Raw genomic sequence first — 21,941 nt, 5'->3', positions numbered from 1 at the left:
AAATCTCCCCTCCCCACATTGCCTCCTGTCTTCACTCTTACTCTACTGCATCCCTCTCATAAGGGCACTTGGGGTTACCAGGGACCCATTCAGGAGAATCTCAAGATCCTTAAATTAAACACACCTGCAAAAAATTCCTTTTGCCATAAAAGGTAACATTCACAGGTTCTGGGGATTAGAATGTGGATATTTTGGGGGGCCATTATTCTGTCTACCACAGGAGGAAGATGAAAATATGCATTTTCATTGCTCATTTTCACATAAGTCAACACTGTAACTGTGCCTAAAAAAATGAATGCAAGTGATTACTATGGGGAATGTGGGAAACGGGGTGAAGGGAAACAGGTGGGAGCAAGGACTCTTTTCCCAAAGTATATTTTTTATATTGTTTTGAGCTTTCAGCCTCACAAATACATTACCTATTAGAAAATGTTAACACTAAAAAATAACAAGAATGAGAAGTCTTTTTAATAACTTTTGGCTGTGGCTTGAACATGGCATGTCAAACCACTGACAACTCTGGAGTCGGACAAGTTATACGTATTAAGAGAAAAGAGTTCTGGTGGTGATGTGGTTACTACAGGAAGAAGAAATAAGATAAAAGGACACCCATTCTTGTGAACAAAATAAGACAGGCACCAAGTCAAGATAAGGGGCTAAGCTCAGCCTTTAAGAACATTAAGCTCTGACAGTTAAGCAGGACAACTAAGAATTTGAGAATTAGCTTCGTAAGCCAGGGAAATCACTTTCATGCAGTTAAAGGATCATTTGCATACAAACATTATGAGTAACACCGTTCCCCTTCATTATTCACAACTGAAACTCTTCTGTCCCCCCAGCTCATCTTTCTGCTGACCTTCAGTGGCAACTCCCAGGCAGGCGTCTCCAAGGATCACTTGGTACATGTTTTGCATCCCCCCCAATGGTCAGGAACTTATCACTCTTCCATTCTGTCATCAGTCCCCCAGAGAGCCAGCCACCATGGTCACTTCAGGTCCCCCATGCCAGCTGATTCTGGCAACTCCTGACACAGGGCAAACGAAGCTTCAAGTGTGCATATACTACTCACTTGCAGGAACTAGTTTTTGATCAGTTCCAACGGAAGCACTCGGGCCTTTTTAGTGCCATTTATTATACACGGTCTATGTCAGTCCTATGTTTCTCGGAGGGTTAGGTTATAGCCAAGTAGAAACCACCAATACATAAATACCTAAATTGCAGTAGGTGCCATAAGGAAGGTATGAATAAAGAGCTAAGGAAAGACACATGCAGAAGGAATTAATTCTTATTCACATGCAGAAGTGATTCTTAAGTCCTAGAGAGCAAAAGAGATATGATGTTTAAGTGGGGTTTTACAGGATATGCAGGAGTTTGCAAAGTAGACAGGGAATGACAACCCAACCCAAGGCACAGGAAGACTATGAAGTGTGCAAGTGCACAGCCAATATCCCACATGTCAAGGCAGAACAGACAGGGCTAGTTATGAAAGGCCATGATGGCAGTGAGGACTGTGGCGGTTCCTATAGGTAATTGGGGTCCTCTAGAAGAGCGTGTCGCCAGGTCAGATTTATGTTTGCAACATAATTCCAGGGGAACCGTGGAGGCCTTTATGGATTTAGTTGACTTTACTACCAATTGGGTAACCTGGGGAGGAATTATATTACATACTGCACACTCCATTTTCATATTATGATTGCTTTGTCTTTCTCCCTCTTCTATCTGGCCTCCTTAGCCCTGGAAAGTTCCAAATTCTTTTTTTTTTTTTTAAACTGAGATGTAGCTGACATGTAACATTAGTTTCAGGTATACAAATAATGATTCACCTTCTGTAGATACTGCAAAATGATCACCACATTCTAGTTACCATCCATTACCAAAGAGTCACAAATTTTTTTTTCTTGTGATGAGTACTTTTAGATCTATTCTCTTAGCAACTTTCAAATAGACAATAATACAGTATTAACTAGTCACCATACTGTATATTACATCCAATGATAAAATATTATAACTAGAAGTTTGTACCTTTCGACCTCCCTTTACCCATTTCACCCATCCCCAATCCCCAACCTCCACCTCTGGCAAACACCAATCTGTTCTCTGTATGAGCCTGGTGGCTTTTGTTGTTGCTGTTGTTTTAAGATTCCACATGTAAGTGAGCTCACATGGTATTTGTCCTTCTCAGTTGGACTTATTTCACTTAACGTAACGCCCTCAAGGTCCATCCATGTCACAAATGGCAAGATTTCATAGTTTTTTATACCTGAATAATACTCCATTGTATATATACACCACATTTGCCTTATCCCTTTTTCATCCAATGATTGAGACTTAGGTTGTTTTCATGTCTTGGCTATTGTAAATAATGCTGCAATGAACATGGAGGTGCAGATGAACTTTTCAAGTTAGTTTTTTCATTTTTTTTTTCAGATAAATACCCAAATGTGGAACTGCTAGATCATATCGTAGTTTCATTTTTAATTTTTTGAGGAACCTCTTCACTGTTTTCCATAGTGGCTGCACCAATCTGTTTCCACCAGCATTCCACAAGGGTTCCTTTTTCTCCACATCCTCGCCAACACGTTATCTCATCTTTTTGATAATAGCCATTCTAACAGGTGTAAGGTGATACTTCATTGTGGTTTTGATTTGCATGTCTGGCTCTGCTAAGCATCTTTTCATGTGCCTGTTGACCATGTCTATGTCTTCTTTAGAAAAATATCTCTGTTCAGATTCTCTGCCCATGTTTCAATTACATTGTGTTGCTTTGTTGCTAAGAGATGTATGAGTTCTTTACATATTTTGGATATTAACCCATTATAAGATAAATGATTTTGCACGAACTTTCTCCCCTTCAGTAGCTTGTCTTTCCATTTTGTTGGAAAGTTCCAACTTCTTAACCTTTTATTATGCAGAGCGGCTTCCCTACTTCTCAAAAGTCTTGGCCTCAGCCAACACTCAAGCCCATGGGGCTCACTTCCATGGTAAATAATTATCAAAACATTTTTCTAAATAAAGGCAGTTATTTTGTTAAGAGAAATTCTGGTACCAGCTGGTCAAGGTAGTATAAATGTCTTTATCTCATCACAGGCATCTACAACATCAACAATATTCTACATACCCTACATGTAATGGAAATTATCTGTGAAACATAGTTATGCTTGAGAAACACAGGCAGTATTCCCAAATTTATTCCAGCATTTCCACATCCGAGGTAAAATAATTGCAGGACACTGTGTTAAACTTGTTTTAAAAAAGGTTTATTTGTTACAAAATGTTAAATACTAAAACTAAAAACATATAAATTCAGGTCAGGCTATATTAAAATACACACATACCCTTCTTAGCAAAATTATTAAAGATTGAATTAAACAGATGCTTTAAATAAAATAAAGTACTCTTGAGGAAATTTTTTTTTCTAATTATGTCAGTGTAGTGTAGTTTTTAAAATTGCAATTGAAAAGTTTAGCTGTCTTGGAAGTTCAATTTATCCAACTGTTCGGTTTTCTGCCACTGCCCAATGTGAAGCTGCCATGCCGGCTGGACAAGGTGAATTTCAGTTATGTTACTGAAACTTCTATTTTATAAGCCTACTCTCTTATAATAGGAACAGAGAGCACTCAGAAGTATACAAAGGGCTATATAAGGTGAAAACCTGGCCCAAAAAGAAAAGGCCTTAGTTCTATCACATAGTATCTTCTCTAATTAAAATGATTGGTAAATATATTGAAGCAGAGATGAACTCAAAGCATACATTCATCTAGAAATAATCTTTCAATTAAAAAAAAAACTCAAAAAGAGCACTCATTTCTCCAAGATAGTTTATAAGTATTTTTAAATTTCTTGTTATTTTAAATTGAGTTAATTCAAAGGTACTGAAGAGTCTAGGTTTAAAAACTAATTCGATTACTGTTCTGACTAGCTCTGAAGAGCCACAACATCTGTGTGCTCGAGTCTCACACAGGTGGTAAAGGGCTTTCGTAATAAAATCTACATGCTCAACACCCACAGAGCACCTGCTTCCAAACTCAACTTCCACTCATGTCAAACAACCTCAAAAGTATCTACGGTCTATGTAAATGTGAAATAGTACTTTCAAGAAAATATTTTGCTTTAGAACTTAATGTTTTTTTCAATTTCCTAGATCAAAAGTTACTGATTTAGAATTTTAAGTGCTGTAATTCACATAGGGGAAAGACTACCTTAGGAAGAACATAAGGCTATTACTGTGTTTTAAAAGATCTTATATGTGATGAATTTCTAGAGATCTACTATAGTATTTATTCTTTACAATGCTTATCCTTATCAAATGGGATTTGCCAAGAGTTAACTCAAGTGATTAAAATACAAAAAACATAAAATGCATTCCAGTAATCTTCATTGATATAATCTAATTAAAATCAGGTTTCTTGGAAGATATATATAGGGCATTTTTACTGTTTTACTCTAACAGTGTTGATATACATCCAAGGACTAACTGTATAGTATTATGTCTAATACTATGGTATAAAACTGTTTAATCAAACCTTTGAATAGTTGAAAAAACTTGGTGTCCTTGAAGTCATTAGAAATTAAAAGAAAAATATATCCCAATACTGAATTACAGATGAAAATGATGTTATCGATAAATAGTAATCTCGTTTTCCATCTCTCGGCTTGTGAGCTCCTAATTATTTCTGTTGACATGTGATACAAGAGAAACTATAATTCTATGCTAGTACCATTTTCTATGTACTGAGTCTTTAACCTTTCTCTTAACTTACTGGGTTATCTTGAAGGACAAGATTCATGCTACTCCTCATTAAATAACATTATGGTCCTTAGAATTCAAACAATTCAAGCCGCAGGTCTCCTAACCTTAGTAAGTGCATGAAACAAAAAACTCTTAAGCCACTGATTGCAATTTCTCTAGAAAGCATCTCTTCCTACGAGCATTTTTATAAATGCGTTTTAAATTCACCCCGGTCAGTCGCTTTTACCAACACCCCCGTCTTAGAATGAGCAAGAAAGCATTTGTTTCAACTGTGACAGAGCCAGAACTGTGAGCGTTTTAAAGCTGAGTAAACACAAGGCCCCTCCCTTGCCCGCCAAGGTGGCAGCAGAGCCCCCTCCACCCCTCGTGGTACAGACGTCCCCAAGAATGGGAAACCCCACGTGATCTCTTCGCTCCAGCAAGCCTCCTTCTCTTCCCTCCATGTCAGTGCCTCTTTCTTGCTTTCAGAGAGAATGATGTTTGAGCAAGAAAATACAGTACATATCCTGTTAGGAGACACACATACTTTGGGGGGCCCAGTTCAAAGTGAAAATGCAGGGCCTCTCTTTAAACATTATTAAGAATTTCAAGATGGCAACAGCAGAGCATCGAACCAAGCACGGGGCCCTGTGTGGTGAGACAGGTGCAACGGCTGTGAAGCCAGCCCTGTTCAGGTTTCCTGCCCAATCAGAATCCCACAGAAGAGACAAAGCGGCTCAGTTGGGTTGTCCACATAAAAAACAAAGCTTTTTCATGATGGTCCAGACACTGTCACTGATGTGAAATCAAGCGGCGTTTCACTCTCAAAATCTCATGCAAACTTCTATTCCTAAAATTTCAGATTGATCAGCTTTACCCTAGATTTTTCATTATTGAAATAGTCATACCGGGTCTTTAAAATGCCCTTATTTTAATAGAGCAATTAATCAGACATAATGAAAATTTTTAATTAATACTACATGATTTTTTTTTTAACTTAAACATTACTTAACTGGGAGGTGTATTAATATCACTAAAGCAACTGGGCATTTTAAAGGGAAAAAGAAGCTGTATGACAGCTTTACATACTAGAGTGGTGAAGCCTTGGTTTTAGCCTATGGTATATTTTGTTCCCTTTTAAGATCACAATAGTCGTTTTTTTCAGAGAACTAACAAACACACTAAGCTGTATGGTAGTTTTTTAAACACCCATGTTGGTTTCAGTCACAGAATTTTACTGGAACACAGAGGTATCCCATTCTTCTTCTTCATAATAATAAAGAGCATATGCATATAAAAGCTCTGGGTTACATTACTAAGCAACGGCATTTCCGGGAGTGAATATACTTCCGGTATTCCGCAAGCTGCTTCAAGTACATATTCGATGGCCATCTGTGCTTCTCAACAAAACTGCGTTCTTCCACTAAAATTTTTAGAAAAAGAATGTTAATTGCATGTATTTTATTTTGGATCAAGTTTAGATATTAACTACTGATTTCCTACTTAATAGAGGATATGTGAGTTCGGCTACATATCCCCTACCTTTCTCTCAATGCGTCCACAACTGCTTAACACACTTTCGGTAAAATCAGTCATCAGGATTTGAATTATTGGGCGCCTGGGTGGCTCAGTCCGTTAAGCGACTGCCTTCGGCTCAGGTCATGATCCTGGAGTCCCGGGATCGAGTCCCGCATCGGGCTCCCTGCTCGGCAGGGAGTCTGCTTCTCCCTCTGACCCTCCTCCCTCTCATGCTCTCTGTCTCTCGTTCTCTCTCTCTCAAATAAATAAATAAAATCTTTAAAAAAAAAAAAAAAGATCTGAATTATTATGTGATTTGCAACAATATACGTCTTGTCCACTGCTTCATCAAGTACTACGTATATTCTTTTGTTTTTCCTTACGAATAAGACTTTTCTTGGAGATAACAGACTTGTTTTTCACTTAGTTTTCTTTGTAGCTACCTCAGCCTCCCAAACCCTTTAAGGCCCTCTCAAGTCTATTCTCTCAAGTCTCCACCCAGCCACAGTCACAGGACAAGCTAACCACTCTGGTGGCAACTGCTGGCCCCTTATCCTCACAGCCCTGCACCCTCCTGCCTTTTAGGCCTGCTTCCTGCTTCTGTGTTGGATCCCTCCACTCTTGCACTCCAGGCCCTTCACTCAGTTTATTTTCCATTTTTGGTGAAGCACAAACTTTATTAGCTCTCTGAAAAAGAGGGTACCGTCTGAATCATTTTTGAGACCTTGCTTGTGATGAAACATCTTTATCCTCTTCACACATAATTGATAATTTGGTTTAGTACAGAATTCTAGGTGGAAAACTTCCCTCAGAATGTTGAAGACAGAATTCCACTGCATTCTAGTTTCCAAGGTTATTAAACACTCCTCTACCATTCAGATTTATAGCTCTTGGCAAGTAATCTGTGTTCTTTTAAAACTTTCATATTTTTCTATTTATAGTCGGTGTTCTTGTACGTCCCAGGGATGGGCTTTGTTCACTCATAACGCTGAGCGCCTAGCAGGTCCTTTCAGTCTTAAGACTTGGGTCCTTCAGGACTAGGATAATTTCTTGTATTACTTCCTTGATAATTTCCTCTCCACTGTTTTATTCTGTATTAACTTCTTTTACTCAGATACTTCATCTCCTGGATTGAGCCCCAAACTTTTTTAAAAAACTTTCTCTCCTCTTTCTTTATCTTTTTGTCTTACTTTTTAGAAGATGTCCTCATCTTTATCTTTCAACTTTTATGTAGTTGTTTCAACTCTTATTTAGGGTTTTGTTTTTTGTTGTTGTTGTTTTGTTTTTTGCTATCATGTTTGTAATTTCCAAGAACTCCTTGTTTTTGTATTGTTTTCTAGACTATGATAAAGCATACATAACATAAAATTTACTATCTTAACGATTTTTAAGTATATAGTTCAGTATCGTCATGTACATTCACATTGTGGTGCAATCAATTTCCAGAACTCTTCTCATCTTGCAAAATTAAAACTCTATACCCATTAACAATTCCCTATTTCCCTGTCCCCCCCAGTCCCTGGTAACCATCATTCTATTTTCTGTCTTTGTGAATATTGTTTCTTTTTAAATAACATTCTCTCCTGCTTTATGAATTTATATCTCTTATTCTCTGAGGATATTAATTTTAGGATTTTTAAAGGTTAAGAGTGAGATAGTAGATAGCTGTTTGGATATCACGTGGTCATGGGTAGGACTTACTGACTAGTGGAATAATTGAGCAGATATCTGTTGGGTTCACTGACAGAATTTCCAAATGATTGCATCTATATATTTTTTCTCCAGGGCCAGAGAAAGATGCTTCAATCTCATGCCCAGAGTGTGGGAGTCAAGGCAGCGATGCCCAGTGCCAGAATTCTAGAATCTGGACCCAGGAGGAGCTGGTAGCTTACCACACAATGTGTACACTTCCACGTGATCCTCATGTTTTCAGTTCAGCTTTTTTTTTTTTTTTATAAGATTTTACTTATTTGACAGAGAGAGAGATAGTGAGAGAGGGAACACAAGCAGGAGGAGTGGGAGAGGGAGAAGCAGGCTCCCCGCGGAGCAGGGAGCCTAATGTGGGGCTGGATCCCAGGACCCAGTGATCATGACCTGAGCCGAAGGCAGATGCTTAACGGACTGAGCCACCCAGGCGCCCCTTCAGTTCAGCTCAACCCAACCAATCTCAGCTATACCTGGAGTTTGTGATTCTATAACTTTTTTGGTTTAATTTCGCCAGGAATAAACCTCCCATCTCCTACGATGATGAAGAAGGAGTTGCCTGCCTGGGTGGGATGGAGTGCAGCAAAAGCTTTTTCATAACTTTTTTTTTAAAAGATTTTATTTATTTATTTATTTATTTTAGAGAGTGCACGTGAGCTGGGGGAGAGGGAGAGAATCTCAAGCAGACCCCCTGCTGAGCGCAGAGCTGATGCAGGGCTCCACCCCAAGACCAAGACCCAAGCCAAACCCCAGAGTCAGATGCTCAACTGAGTGAGCCACCCAGGCGCCCCCTTCTTCATAACTTTTAACTAATTCTACTGCTTTCAGCCCGTAGCCTCATTCTACTTTCTGAAATACCTGGTCCCTCAGATTTCTAAGGCTTCTTGGTTTTCTGCTGGGTGTCTCAGCTTGCTTCTCATCAGCATTCCCTTCTGCGGGTACTTAGATTTCCTTCTGCAGTCAGTTCCCACTTCCCCATCTACTATTTGACCTCATATATTACAATTCGGATTAATAAGGTTATGATCCAGGCTGCAGGACGTGTACAAAAAGAAACAACCTAGCAGCTCAGGGAAGTTAGTTGTAGGGTTCATTAGTACACAAACATGACATAAGACTACTCCCTTGGTTAAGATTTAAAAAAAGAGAAAAGTTATCACAGATGAGCTCTGGCAGCCAGCAAAAACCAAAACAGGACAAAAAAACTCCACAATATATATTATGTAACATAATATTGAGCTAAATCAAACTGTGAGAATAATGAATCCATAAATGCCAAGGGTAACTTATTTTCCTATGCATTGCTATTTGTGTTTAAAAGAGTCCAACATATAAAATATACCTAACTTTGAATGAGCTATTTAACTGACTTCTGCTGTATCGATGCCAGCATTAACATGACATCTTGTCTAGTCTCACTTTTCTGTTTCTAAACACCCCTAAAGAAGAATTCTCAGGCAAGAGAAAACGCTTCACAGAATTCCAATGATTACTTGATAATGTTTGAAACTGAAAATGGGAAATTATTTAAGGGAGCTGTAAACTGTGACAAGAACCCTTCCAACTTCAAGTGGCTATGTGAGGCAGTTCAAGTGTGAGACAACAGAGAGGAGAGGTGACCAGGACATTCTGAAGGAGACATGCTACTGTAAATGGGCTGAGCTACTGCTCAGCTCCAGGTTGCTGCCATGTGGGAAAATGGGCCCAGGGCAGCCAGATCTTCCAACTTTTCAAAAGAAGCCAGAAATTTGGATTTTTAAGATGTGACATGTTACAATTTTTAAATGGTGACACTAAAAAAAAGTAATACCGTGTGGTCCAAATAAAACCCCTTGGCAGACTGTATTCAGCTACTTTCGACCCACAGATTCCCAGTTTGTGACCACTCAATTAGACTATCTAATTCTCCTTTATCCACCAGGGGCTTTTTTCTCTGCCCCCAAGGACACATGACAGCAGGTCCTGAACATAAACAGGTACCACTGAATTGGAGCATTCATGATACCTTTTTAGTTCCCATCAAAGGAACAGAAGACAATCAAGGACACAGCCTCATCCTCTTACCTGCCTTCTCAAAGTACATCCTGGAGTCCTGCTTCTCACTATGCCAGTTGGTCATAACATACTTTATAGTCAATTGTATAAGTAATAAAATAAAAATTTATAACTCGAAGGATTTATAGAGCACCTTTCTCCTAAGGTTGTACTAGTGCTCCATGTGTGGCATTCATCTATACAAGACAGTAAATGGAAAATACAAATGAAGGGGACCTAAGGCAGCATCACAAAGGTAGTTCTAGAATCACAATCTTCACTCATTTCATTTTGAATTGATTTCTTAAAGAATGACTGTATTAGAATGTCCCTACTAACAGCAAGAAGCATGCCTTCTCTTTATGAATGGAATTAGTTTCTTCTTGCACAAAGTAGATGGTTAAGAAATACCTATATTCTGCCTTACTATGACCGCACTAATAATTCAGCTCTATGTAAGGAGGCTCCCAATAGGCATACGATGTTTGTCAACTAACTGAATCTATCTGCCAGAAATAGACTGTTTCCTGGTTTCCTTATCTGTGCAAGTAGCTGAAAGAAACCAGAGATCTTCAAATATTTTAGCAGCAGATTATCTTTTAGAAGTCAAATTTTACGGAGAACAGCAGATAAAACAGATAAAAGTGGAACTACTCTGGTTAAAGGGCTGGGCGTCCAAGACCTACAAACTCCAGCCTCCCCTTCTCCCTTCCCTCCTCTTCCTCAGCCGCTCCCCACTCTCCGCCCACACCTCAGAAAAGCTGCAGGTATCTCCAAGGACACCTCCCTGCTTAGAGTTTAAAACCACTTAACTGGATTATTCCCTGCACCTAGTCTAGATAACATGAGCAAACCATCGTAACTAAACTGACCGTCTACTCTGATGACTCTTCTGTTTTCATTTTCTTTCTTCTTATGCAGCACTCAGGAGCTCACACTTTGATTGGTTTTAATCTTGACAATTTACCTTAAAGATCACATTAGGTATACTCTCTATTCAGTACGTTTTGCAACATTCTTTGACCAATTAAAAAACTGTTAATTCCCAAGTAATATAATGGATTCCTATACAGATAGACTTAAATAGATGTAGATATCAGAACTACATATTATAAATAATAAAGGATAGTTACAATTCCTTCACAAGAAAAAATGTTTAAATCTGTACTGTTTAAATTTCGCTTCTGACTTAGGTGGTTAAAAACCAAGGTATCATTTATCACAATCAAATGCCACCTGAGGCCACCTTATCTCTCTACTTCAGAGAAAAGGTGCACTTAAAAATGGATGGGAGCTATAAAACAATCATTAGAAAGCTTCTTGTGTAACACTGGTCAAGCTGTTTTTATAACCAGGTGACTGTAAGTTAAAGTATCCTCCATTACCACACTGTAGTTAAGATGAATGTATTACACTGACTTTTTTTTTTACTTTTTGTTTTTTAACAACTACTATTCCTACAAACTATGTCTTAAACCTAAGAACAAAGAATGAAGTTTTCTTTTCAAAACAGTAATTGGCAATCTACCTGAAAGATCCTGAAATTCAGGCTTTTGGCTGAAGATGAGGTAGTTAGTGGCAATGAAATGAAGTAGCCAGGTTGAAAGGCAATCGGAGTGGTGAAACTGCAAGAAAAGTGGAAAGTGAAACAGTGTTGTATATAACCATCGAGACGATGAATAGGTGGAGAGCATGGTCTGGGACAAGTCGCAGAGAGCCCGACTCCATGTTGACGGCATCCATATATGATGCAGCCTTCTGCCTATTCTGAGAGCAGAAAGGAAAAGGGAGAATTCTTTACATGTAATACAAAAATTACATCAGTGAAGAAACCAAATCGAATGAGTAACAAGCCACCGGGGCTGGAGTGGCTAAGTGTCTCGGACAGCGGCATGCCGCGTCAGTGGGTAACAGAGATTCTTGGAGGTTCTTAAGGATTTCCTTTAAGCTTTTAATCTAAGGTCACGGCCTTTACTAATTGCACTTACATCTGTGTAGCAGAGATAAGATTATGGTTAGCGGAGGTACACACGTGGCCATATCTAAACAAGTTCACCTGAGGAGCAAACCGAAAAATATTTTGTGGAGGAAATGTCATCAATCTAAGGGGATGGGTTTCAATGTGTACGTATTTCTATGAGAAGGTTATGTCTTAACAGTTGCTTTTAACTAGGATGTAGTTAAAAGGATGCTTTTAACTAGGATGTAGTAATCCTACTCACTATAATTTCCAGTACGTTTCTCATTTTGAATTTCAAAAGCTAATGGAAGGGAAACTCAGAGCACCACGGCTGTGACATCCTCACCTTGGTGCCAGTCCAGTGATGCTCACCGATCCATCTAACCACTCAATTCAGACTACAGTAATGTGCTGGCAGGCCACTTTGATACATGAGTATAGTTCTTTTTGTTATTATTGTGGTCAAAATACACATAACATAAAATTTACCATTTTAACCTTCTTTAAGAGTACCAATGGCATTAAGTACATTCACATTATTATGCAACCATCCCCACTATTTCCAGAATGTTTTTATCATCCCAAACTGAAACTCTATACTCATTAAACAATAACTCCCCTTTTGCCCCTACCCCTAGTCCCTGGTAACCACGATTCTATGTTTCTCTCTATGAATTTGACTATTCCAGGTACCTCACAGACACTGACATATACAATAGGTATGCTTTCTCTGTCTGGTTTATTGTACTTAGTATAATGTCCTCAAGTATCATCCATGTTGCAGCATATATTACAATGCCATTCCTTTTTAGGACTGAGTAATATTCCACTGCATGTATATACCATATTTTATTTATTCATCTGTTGATGGATATTTAGGCTGTTCACCTTTAAGCTAAATATAGCTCTCTTAAGGAAACTCAAAAATATTATATAAGCAATAAGTAATGCTAAATCAAAGAAAGATTTATAATCCCACATCTTAAGGAAGAAACTCAAGCATTGCTCTTTTAAAAAGTTATAATGTGGGAATATTTTCACATGTAAATCCACAGGTTCTTTGATTTTCATCATACAAAATCAGAATTTTTGAATTGTAAGACACTTTATGGTTCATCAAATCCCACATCACATTTTACCAATTTTTATTCACCTTAACTTTCAGCATATAGATGTGAGCGATCTCAAAGAGACAGAACAAGAATGTGTAGCTATTTTAACGGAAGCCACCAGCACTATCAGATGACTAACCCAAAGCAGATAACCTACAAACAAAAGTTGAAAACATCGCCTAAGGGCTGTGACTTTTTGGAGAAGGAAGATCAAAGAAATGAATAGCTGGCTACAAAAACATGGTAAAATGCAGAATTTTATTTTTGACCAAGATTTAAGATATCATAACTGTAGGCTCTTAGCGAAGATAAAGAGCAGTTCACTGTAAGAACTACTTTTTTGGAAGAATATGTGCTAACCTGAGAAAGCAGGTTTATTTATTTATTTGTTTGTTTTATGATTAAGTTATTTATTTCAGAAAGAGAGAGCATGCGCATGTGCACACATGAGTAGGAGGGGCAGAGGGAGAGGGTGAGAACCTTAAGCAGACTCCCCGCTGAGCATGGAGCCTGATGCGACTCGGGGCTCAATCCCACAACCCCGAGATTACAACCTGAGCAGAAACCAAGAATTGGATGCTTATCTGACTGTACCACCCAGGCACCCGAGACAAAGCAGGTTGAAGCTGAAATAAACAACAGAATAAAAAAGAAAGGCTTTAAAAATATCACAAACAAAATGTTACAGCATTTAATAGCTCTGTGAAGAATAATAATGGTGGAGAAAACACCTAGAAACTCACAAGGAGATGATCAGAAACAAAACTGGTGGCCTGAAGCAGCCAAACAAATATTAATGCACAGATTATAAGTAAGATATTGAGTTTTTATAAGTAAGATATTGAGTTTGAAACCTTAAATATGGTTAACAGGACTTCAGAGGAATCACCAAAGTTCGGCTAGTTAGGGTATAAAAGGGAGCAGAGATAAGAAGATGTCTACCAGAGTTCAAAGAACTTAATCTGATTGAGGGAAAAAAGCTTCTCTTGCAAGATAGAAGTCCAACTTGATGGAAACAGATGAACTTGAGGGAGAAACGTTAGGGGAAGGAGGAAGCAGAAGTGAGAGAATACCAAACTGCTCAACTATATCAAAGGTATGAAGGATGCTTTCCTGATAAACAATGCAAAGCTACCAGAGATGACAACAGAGCGTTTGGAAATTCTGATCATTCAAAAAGCTACTCAAAGTTTAATTCTGCTAAAAAACAATTTCACCTCCCAGAAGTCAGAGAAACAATGAAGGAAAGGTTAACTAAATTCTGACCAACAGTATGAACTGGCTGGTGAACTAAAGCCTCAAACTAGAAACTTCCAAGAGAACTGGTGAAGAAAATGATCCTGTTATCTTGGATTTGTAATTGCCAAATTAGGGACCACCAGGAATAGAATAAGGGAAAACTGGTAAATGGAGACTTAATCCTAGAAAATAGAAAAGTCTTCAGAAACAAAAAGTAAAATTCAAAAAGGGCTGGTGTCTTAAACTTTTAAAGTTAAAGAGAAATAAATAAGGATAATTACATAATCAGAAAGCACAGAGTCAGGGAAAACAGGTCAGGAAGAACCGCTGACGACGCAACCATAAAAGACATGCACATGTGCACACGTCCATGCATGCGACCTAAAACATCATTGCAACCGGACAGGAGATTCTGGGATGCAGGAACTAAAAGGATACAACAAGATAAGGAAAGAAAAGCTTGTGACCATTTTTTTTTTTATTAAAGATTTTATTTATTTGACAGAGAGACAGCAAGAGAGGGAACACAAGCAGGACGAGTGGGAGAGAGAGAGAAGCAGGCTTCCCGTCGAGCAGGGAGCCTGATGTGGGGCTCGATCCCAGGACTCTGGGATCATGACCTGAGCTGGAGGCAGACGCTTAATGACTGAGCCACCCAGGCGCCCCATTGTGACCATTTTTTTAAAGTATGACAGACTTGGTAGAAGAGTACGAAAATGATACATCAAAAATGAAGAGAGGGGCGCCTGGGTGGCTCAGTTGGTTAAGCGACTGCCTTCGGCTCAGGTCATGATCCTGGAGTCCCGGGATCGAGTCCCGCATCGGGCTCCCTGCTTGGCGGGGGGTCTGCTTCTCCCTCTGACCCTCCCCCCTCTCATGCTCGCTCTATCTCATTCTCTCTCTCAAATAAATAAATAAAATCTTTAAAAAAAAAAAATGAAGAGAGGTTGTGAAAAATACCAGAATGAATGAAAAAGAAATTTTAAACTAAATCTAGAGGTTAGCTATTTATCCCAAGCTCAATGTAAATACATTAGAGAGATCAAGGTTACTCAGGTTTTGGCGGGGGGGCGGGGGAGGGGGGTTGGTTTGGTTTGGTTTTACCTGTAGCAAGAATTACTATCACACTGCTCTCATTGGGCCAGAGACCCTTGTGGTGTTAGCAAAGGACTTAGCCCTCGTGTGCATGCTGCCTACACTTGTGAGAACGGCTTCAGCTCTGAGCTCCAACACTGTGCAGAAGGTTACTCAGTTTTCTAAATTAAATTTTATCCTTAAAATTTAATATATATGGTCTTAACACTTGATTATGAAAGAAATGAACTCCAAAATAGTTAAGGAGACAGTAAGAGAAGACCTAGATGCTTCAAATGAATTCTTGAATCTTATGCCCAGAAATATACATTATTGCTTTATGAATTCATCTCAACGTGGAGGCAAGCTTTTAGCGGTCTTTCCTTTGCCCCATTATGTGGCTCCATTTTAGCAACTTGAAGACAAAGTTGTCCTCTTTTTCTAATTTTGGATGTCAAGGTGATAGGGATAGCCAAATGTTGTATGCCAGATAACATTTTACAGTGTCCCGATGGTTACCAATGATGGATCAGATATATTCCTGTAAAAAAGACCTAGAAGTTTCAGCTTACGGCAAGTTCAATATAGACCATTATATTCCATGACTGCCACAAGCCTTAAAACTGTCATAGGGCAGAGGATGGAACAGTAGAATAACCAAGGGTAAGATGACATGTCTGGATAAACTTCCTGTTCCTCTTAGGGGGAATGAGGAAATAACAGATTTTTAACTGGGACAACATCAGCAAGCAGGTTCCAGCAGGCTTCAAGACGGCAAACCTAGTTTATAGATCGGCCCGGTCCTTTGTGAGATTCAGATTCTAGGGTCTCTGTGACTGCAGTTATTCATAATTAGCTTAACCGTGTAAACTCTGTTCCCTACAATGTGTAGCAATGCAATTCTTAAAAAAACAAAAAGGTCCTAAGCTTAAGAAGCCAGAAAGTATGGTGTACTGTAGTAATTCTCAACTCAAATGTTTATACTGGATATACATGAGACGTATCAACAAAGGCACTTTGAAAGGATTAATGAAGTACCAATACCTCCTACAAACAACCGGGAAACTTCAAAACATGTCCATGATGTGAAAGGATGAATGAATGAACAAATAAATGAGTTTAGCCTAACCATCTCTGTTAGCATGCATGGACCAATTCTTCTTGAACCCTAAGATGTGACTGCTTTGGGGAAATTCAACCTAAGTTCTATTTCCTAGAATGCCGACACGGCATAATAAAGCACCATACTCAGATGACTCCAATAAAGGCCACCATTCAGGTGAAAACTTTCCTATCCGCAAATTCTACCTCCTTGGAAAAAAACTGCTCAAAAATCTGATGCTTCAAAATGATCTAGCCACAGAAATTGCAGTGAGGGCACTTTACCCTCATTTGGCCAAACTTCCAAACTGAGACAAACACTAATGTATCTCTCAACAAATAGAAATTTTTTAAAAGTAGTATAATTTTTAGAAGAATTTCTTTTTTTTAATCAAACAACCAGATACACAGGAGCAAGTACCTTGGCTTTTTTGAGCAGGTCAACTATATCCAGGTTCATAGATGCCAACTCCCTGCTCGGCATGCTCTGCAGCTGCGTGATGATGAACAGCTCACAGATGTGCTGCAGTCTGGACACCTGATACATCTCAGCACAGATCAGAAGACACATAGCCTGGAAAATGCCCGCTGAGGCAGGAAGGGAAATAAGAGAAAATGGACAATAAAGCCGTTTCTTTTATGATCTAAAACAAAACAACAACAAAAAGCAAACCAACAACAATAAAACAAGGCTGACTATATCACCCAGTGTACAACAGAATGCAGAGAAAAAGCCTAGAAGGAGTGAGTCTGCACTCTACACTAGTATGCCATTTTATTTACTTATTTTTAAAGGTTTTATTTTTAAGAAATTTCTACACCCAACACGTGGCACGAACTCACCACCCTGTGATCAAGAGTTGCACGCTCCACCGACGGAGCCCCTATAAATAGGCACCCCTATTATGCCATTTTAAAAAGAATTAATTTAAGTCGTCACACTCTAAAGTGAATATTTTCATTGTTGTTTTTTTTTAGTTCTTCAGAGAAGGCAATTCTACAATTGCCCTTAAATAATCAGTTCTAAGGCTGTTATGTAATTCTTTAGGCTAGCTAAACTAAATCCTTGTAATTTTTCTTCTCTTTAGTCCCCAGGTTTGTTTGTTGTTTTTATTGTGGCAAAACAAGCATAACATAAAATTTATCACTAACTACTTTAAAGTGTACGGTTCGGTGGCATTAAGGTACATTCACATTGTGGTGCAACCATCACCATCATCCATTTCCAGAACTTTTTTCTTCTTCCCAAACTGAAACTCTATACCCATTAAGCAATAACTCCCCATTTCCACCTTCCCTTAACCTCTGGCAATCACTCAGGTTGTTTGTGTGTGTGTGTGTCTGTGTTTTTTTTTAAACTTCCCTAGATGTGATTTTTCAGGTTATTCTCTAAGTTCGCCTTAAATTTCTTGCACTGTTTTGTAGCTAGGAACCAAGAACACTGTGTATGATCCATACTTAACACAATGAATAGATCATCTTTCTTTCTGCGATTTCCCAATACAAACATTCTAGTACTGATCTACTTTCTGATTATTAATTTTGATTCATTTTCTCCCCACACCTTTTACCAAGTTTTAAAGTGCTTTGTCCTACAGTTATTAGTGCTTCTCTGAGCATTTTTTCTAATTAGCAAGAGAAGACCTAAAATTTGAAGCTTCAATTTATTAGTGGGAGGATGACTGAGAAACTAAATTTTCTTATTATTCAAATCTGGGTCAAAATTTCTATTTAACATACAAATTCGCCAATATTAAAATAATAAAATAAACAATAACACACATTCTGATGAGAATCTATGCTTTCCTTTTTATTAAGGAAATATAATAAGCCCATCTTTAACACTGACAGTAGCAGCTGTAACTGGCCTCAAAATACTCTACAGCTGGCTGCAAGACCAGAATTAATTCAGTTAAAAAAGGAATTTTCTTTTTTTGAACTTCTAAAACCTTTCACTAGAGGGCTCATGACTTGTTTAAAACTTGAAGAAATTTTAATAACAAAGGTTGAAAAAGTTCTTAATCTAAAAGTGAAAGCAATAAATATGAAGAGAGCGATGGTCTGAAATGTGTGTTTTCTTTTTATATTTGCTAGAATACTTGGCCAGGTCCTGTAATCAAGGTCTCGGCCTCCTCGACTAAGTAAGTAAACCGCCAGGGATTTATTCTAGTTGTGTTTGTGGTGGGAGCCATCTAGTGGCCAGAGGAAGAAGATGAATTAAGGGGGCTTCCGTGCCGGCATCCCAAAGCTCTAGGACTGTAGAAAGGATTTTGCAATTCCTCCAAGGAGACCCCCAGCTAGAAAAAAACCCTGCAAGGTCTGTTCCAACCTATAGCTGCCAACGATGATTAGTTTTTAGTCAAAGACAGTCCTAAGTCAGTAAATAGGGATACAAATCCTCCAGTCTGCTGGGTATCCTAAACATCTCAGGAAAGGTTTTTGGAGAAGTTAGTTTAAGGAGAGTATGACTTTAGGGGTATTCAGAAGAAGGCTTTAAAAAAAACCCTCACATTCTCTGAGCCACAGAGATGACCAAGGGGTCTCAGAATATTCAAAGTCCTTAAAAGTGCCTCAATCACAAGTTAGAGCCATAAAAGCAGCTGCCCTAACCTCTTCTCTTTATAGAAGGGATGTTCCAATCTGTAGAATTAGTCACTGGGTACCACAAAACACCTCCGTTTCTAGGTGTCCACATAATCACCACACTGTTGGGGCTGCCTGGGATGTGAGAACTGACTGAAAATTCATGGTTGTCCCAATACCACCTCACCTGACTAGTACATTCCATGATATCAACTCTGATCAATCTTAAGGAAAAACAAATTTCACAGAAAGCACTTTATCAAAATGAGTGACAAGGAAATAAAAGTTGTAAGATAGTATCTAATATTCAGACTGCTCACCTGGGCAACAGGAGTCTGTGTATAGGTATTCTAAGAATGACAAGAAAGTCTCTTTGGAAACACCATAAACTGGAATCAGAACACTCTTTGCTTCCATGTAATTCCCATTAAACATGGCTGCCATCACTTCACAACGGGCCACCAGGATGGCCCTGTGGGCTGGCACCGTTGTACCTGCAAGGTTTAAAAGCAAAAAGCTAAGTTACATAAACTTGCAGAGTTGTTATTCTAGCAATCTCCCTGTCAGTTAGAGTGGTATTGTGTTAGGCACAGCTAAGCTGATGTCAGAAAGCAAAGTTTGGGGAGATAACCAACATTAATCAGAAACTTCTTAGTTTTTAACTGAAAAACAGAGTTCAAAAGTTGATTTTGAAACTGACAATTTATAAGACAGGCAATTATCTGTTACTCAGTTTATATTTTCTGAAGATAGAAACACTGAAATGAAATATTTTGCTTCCTGTTTTTATAATGAAACATGCATCCTCTGCAATTGGCTTGAAATACCATCACCCATTCTTACCCATGTGCCTCCCAAGAAAACACTGCCATTATCCTTGGACACAATCAAAGAACAGGTCCTGGCCACGCTTCCCCTTATGAGAAAGAGGAAACTGTAGAAAGTGAACTATCCCTTGGCCTAAGCAATCCATATGTTATCACAAGTATGGCAAGGGACTTCTGTGTGGAGCCAAGGGGAGCATTTCAGAAGTTATGGAAAATTTGGGAGGGGACAACCTAGTCCCTGGATGTCTCTCCAGTGTACTACCTCCTCAGGGAACAGTGCTGCTTCCGGAAGAGCCAGAGCTACTTTAAATTTTAAAGGTCCCTCAGCCCGTACCCTTCTCTGAAGCTCATTAAACTAAACTGACTCTCTAGCGAAAGCCCACTAAGCTCCCCAGCTACTGGGCCGTCCCACCAAGGCAGCACCAGATGGCACATGGGTGGGGAAGCAGTTCTCAACACTCCCAGCACCTTAGGAAACCACGAATCCACAGCTAGCCTTCAGTTCAGTCTACATCAGTTTGACGTATCGTTACTGAGCACCCACCATGTGCTAATCCCTATGTTACATATCAAACATACAAAGATGAAAAAGACGCAACTACCCTGCTTGGGAGCAGTCAAGCTTTTAGTCTGGTGGAAGACAACACAGCCAATGTGAATGATGAAGCCTTCCAAAAAGTAACTCTATGAGCCAAACCACTCTGCTCTGCTCAAGAGTCTTCACCTATACATCCCTAAAATCTCAGACCTCTCAGGAGCACATATTCTATGCTATGTCAAATATTCTAAGATATTTTACGATGAGGGGCACCTGGGTGGCACAGTCAGTTAAGCGTCCAACTCTCGGTTTCAGCTCAGGTCGTGATCTGTGTCTTGAGATCGAGCCCTCCATCAGGTTCTGCACTCAGCATGGAGTCTGCTTAAAAGACTCTCTCTCCCTCTGTCCCCCCCCCCCCCCCCAAATAAATCAATAAGTCTTTAAAAATCTTTTTAGAAATATTTACAATGATTGCATTCTTCAGCTTCTTTAAATCCAAGCAAAACATCTTCTGATTCAAAAAAGAAGAGTTCCACCTAAGCCCAGTGACTTCCTCCAAAGCCACGAATCCCTTAGGATTCACAAACAACGCCGAACATTGCCAGCTCTGAGCTCAACGCTTAGAGCTATGATTTGCACAGATGCACCTCCCAGAGGAGCAGGGAGGGGAGGCTACATACTGTGAGTCATCACACACCTGCTAGCAGGCATCATCCCCTCCCTGCCCCTTTGCCAGTGGGCCGCCGGCTCTCACTGGAACAGTGTCCACTGAGGGGGACAGTCAGTTTCCATGATTAAACATGCTCATTACCTTTGTACACATCAATTCACAAAGAATCCAAACAGGTAATGCAGTTGGGTTTGTAATTCTAAGGTTTTAAAATCTGAAGTAGGACTATTGAAAAAAAGAAAAGGAAAAGCAGAAGCATGGCTTAAACAAACTAGACAGGCTCTCATTTGGGTTGATTGACCCCAAATACTAAATGGACAGGAGATGGGGAAGCAATTTGATAAGTAACCTTAGAATTTTTTTTTTACATTTTAAAAAAAAATTTTATTGTTATGTTAATCACCATACATTACATCATTCATTTTAGATGTAGTGTTCCATGATTCATTGTTTGTGCATAACATCCAATGCTCCATGCAGAATGTGCCCTCTTTAATACCCATCACCAGGCTAACCCATCCTCCCACCCCCTCCCCTCTAGAACCCTCAGTTTGTTTTTCAGAGTCCATCGTCTCTCATAGTAACCTTAGAATTTTAACAGAAATTTTCCATTGATAATGTAGTTACAACAGAGTTATAAGACCAGCAAAGAAAACACCCACTACCTGAAAGTACTGTCAAACCTGTTTCAAGATTTTAATTTGATTTGGAAAACGATTATACCGCCAGTTTGGAAAATCATCACTCTGTTTCTCACCTTTTTCCAACTACTGTTTGGTATTATGAACTGTTCCATTGTGAAACCATAATGCAATACACCTCAGTATAGTCACATTTTTCAACATAGTATAT

General features: G+C 39.0%; 1 protein-coding gene across 5 annotated transcripts in view; it reads right to left on the bottom strand.

The window, feature by feature from the left end:
* The window catches only part of RHOBTB3 (Rho related BTB domain containing 3), a 155,899-nt gene that overhangs the window by 61,729 nt on the left and 72,229 nt on the right, over positions 1-21,941 (bottom strand). For 3 of the 5 annotated variants that reach the window (XM_035014886.1, XM_035014887.1, XM_035014888.1), the window contains exons 9-12: positions 19,375-19,548; positions 16,893-17,059; positions 11,514-11,610; positions 4,209-6,152 (exon numbers count right to left, since the gene is read on the bottom strand). In XM_035014886.1, coding sequence (XP_034870777.1) covers positions 6,037-6,152; positions 11,514-11,610; positions 16,893-17,059; positions 19,375-19,548 — 554 coding nt within the window. In that variant the 3' untranslated portion in view covers positions 4,209-6,036. Of the gene's footprint in view, positions 1-4,208; positions 6,153-11,513; positions 11,611-16,892; positions 17,060-19,374; positions 19,549-21,941 lie in introns of those variants that run through there. The other 2 variants (XM_035014889.1, XM_035014890.1) reach the window with 2 other exon arrangements.

Source organism: Mirounga leonina, unplaced genomic scaffold (assembly GCF_011800145.1).
Source record: "Mirounga leonina isolate KUSES-001 unplaced genomic scaffold, KU_Mleo_1.0 Mir_168, whole genome shotgun sequence".
Taxonomy (NCBI): domain Eukaryota; kingdom Metazoa; phylum Chordata; class Mammalia; order Carnivora; family Phocidae; genus Mirounga; species Mirounga leonina.
The sequence above is the reverse complement of the archived record's forward strand: the minus strand, read 5'-3'. Positions and strand labels throughout refer to the sequence as shown.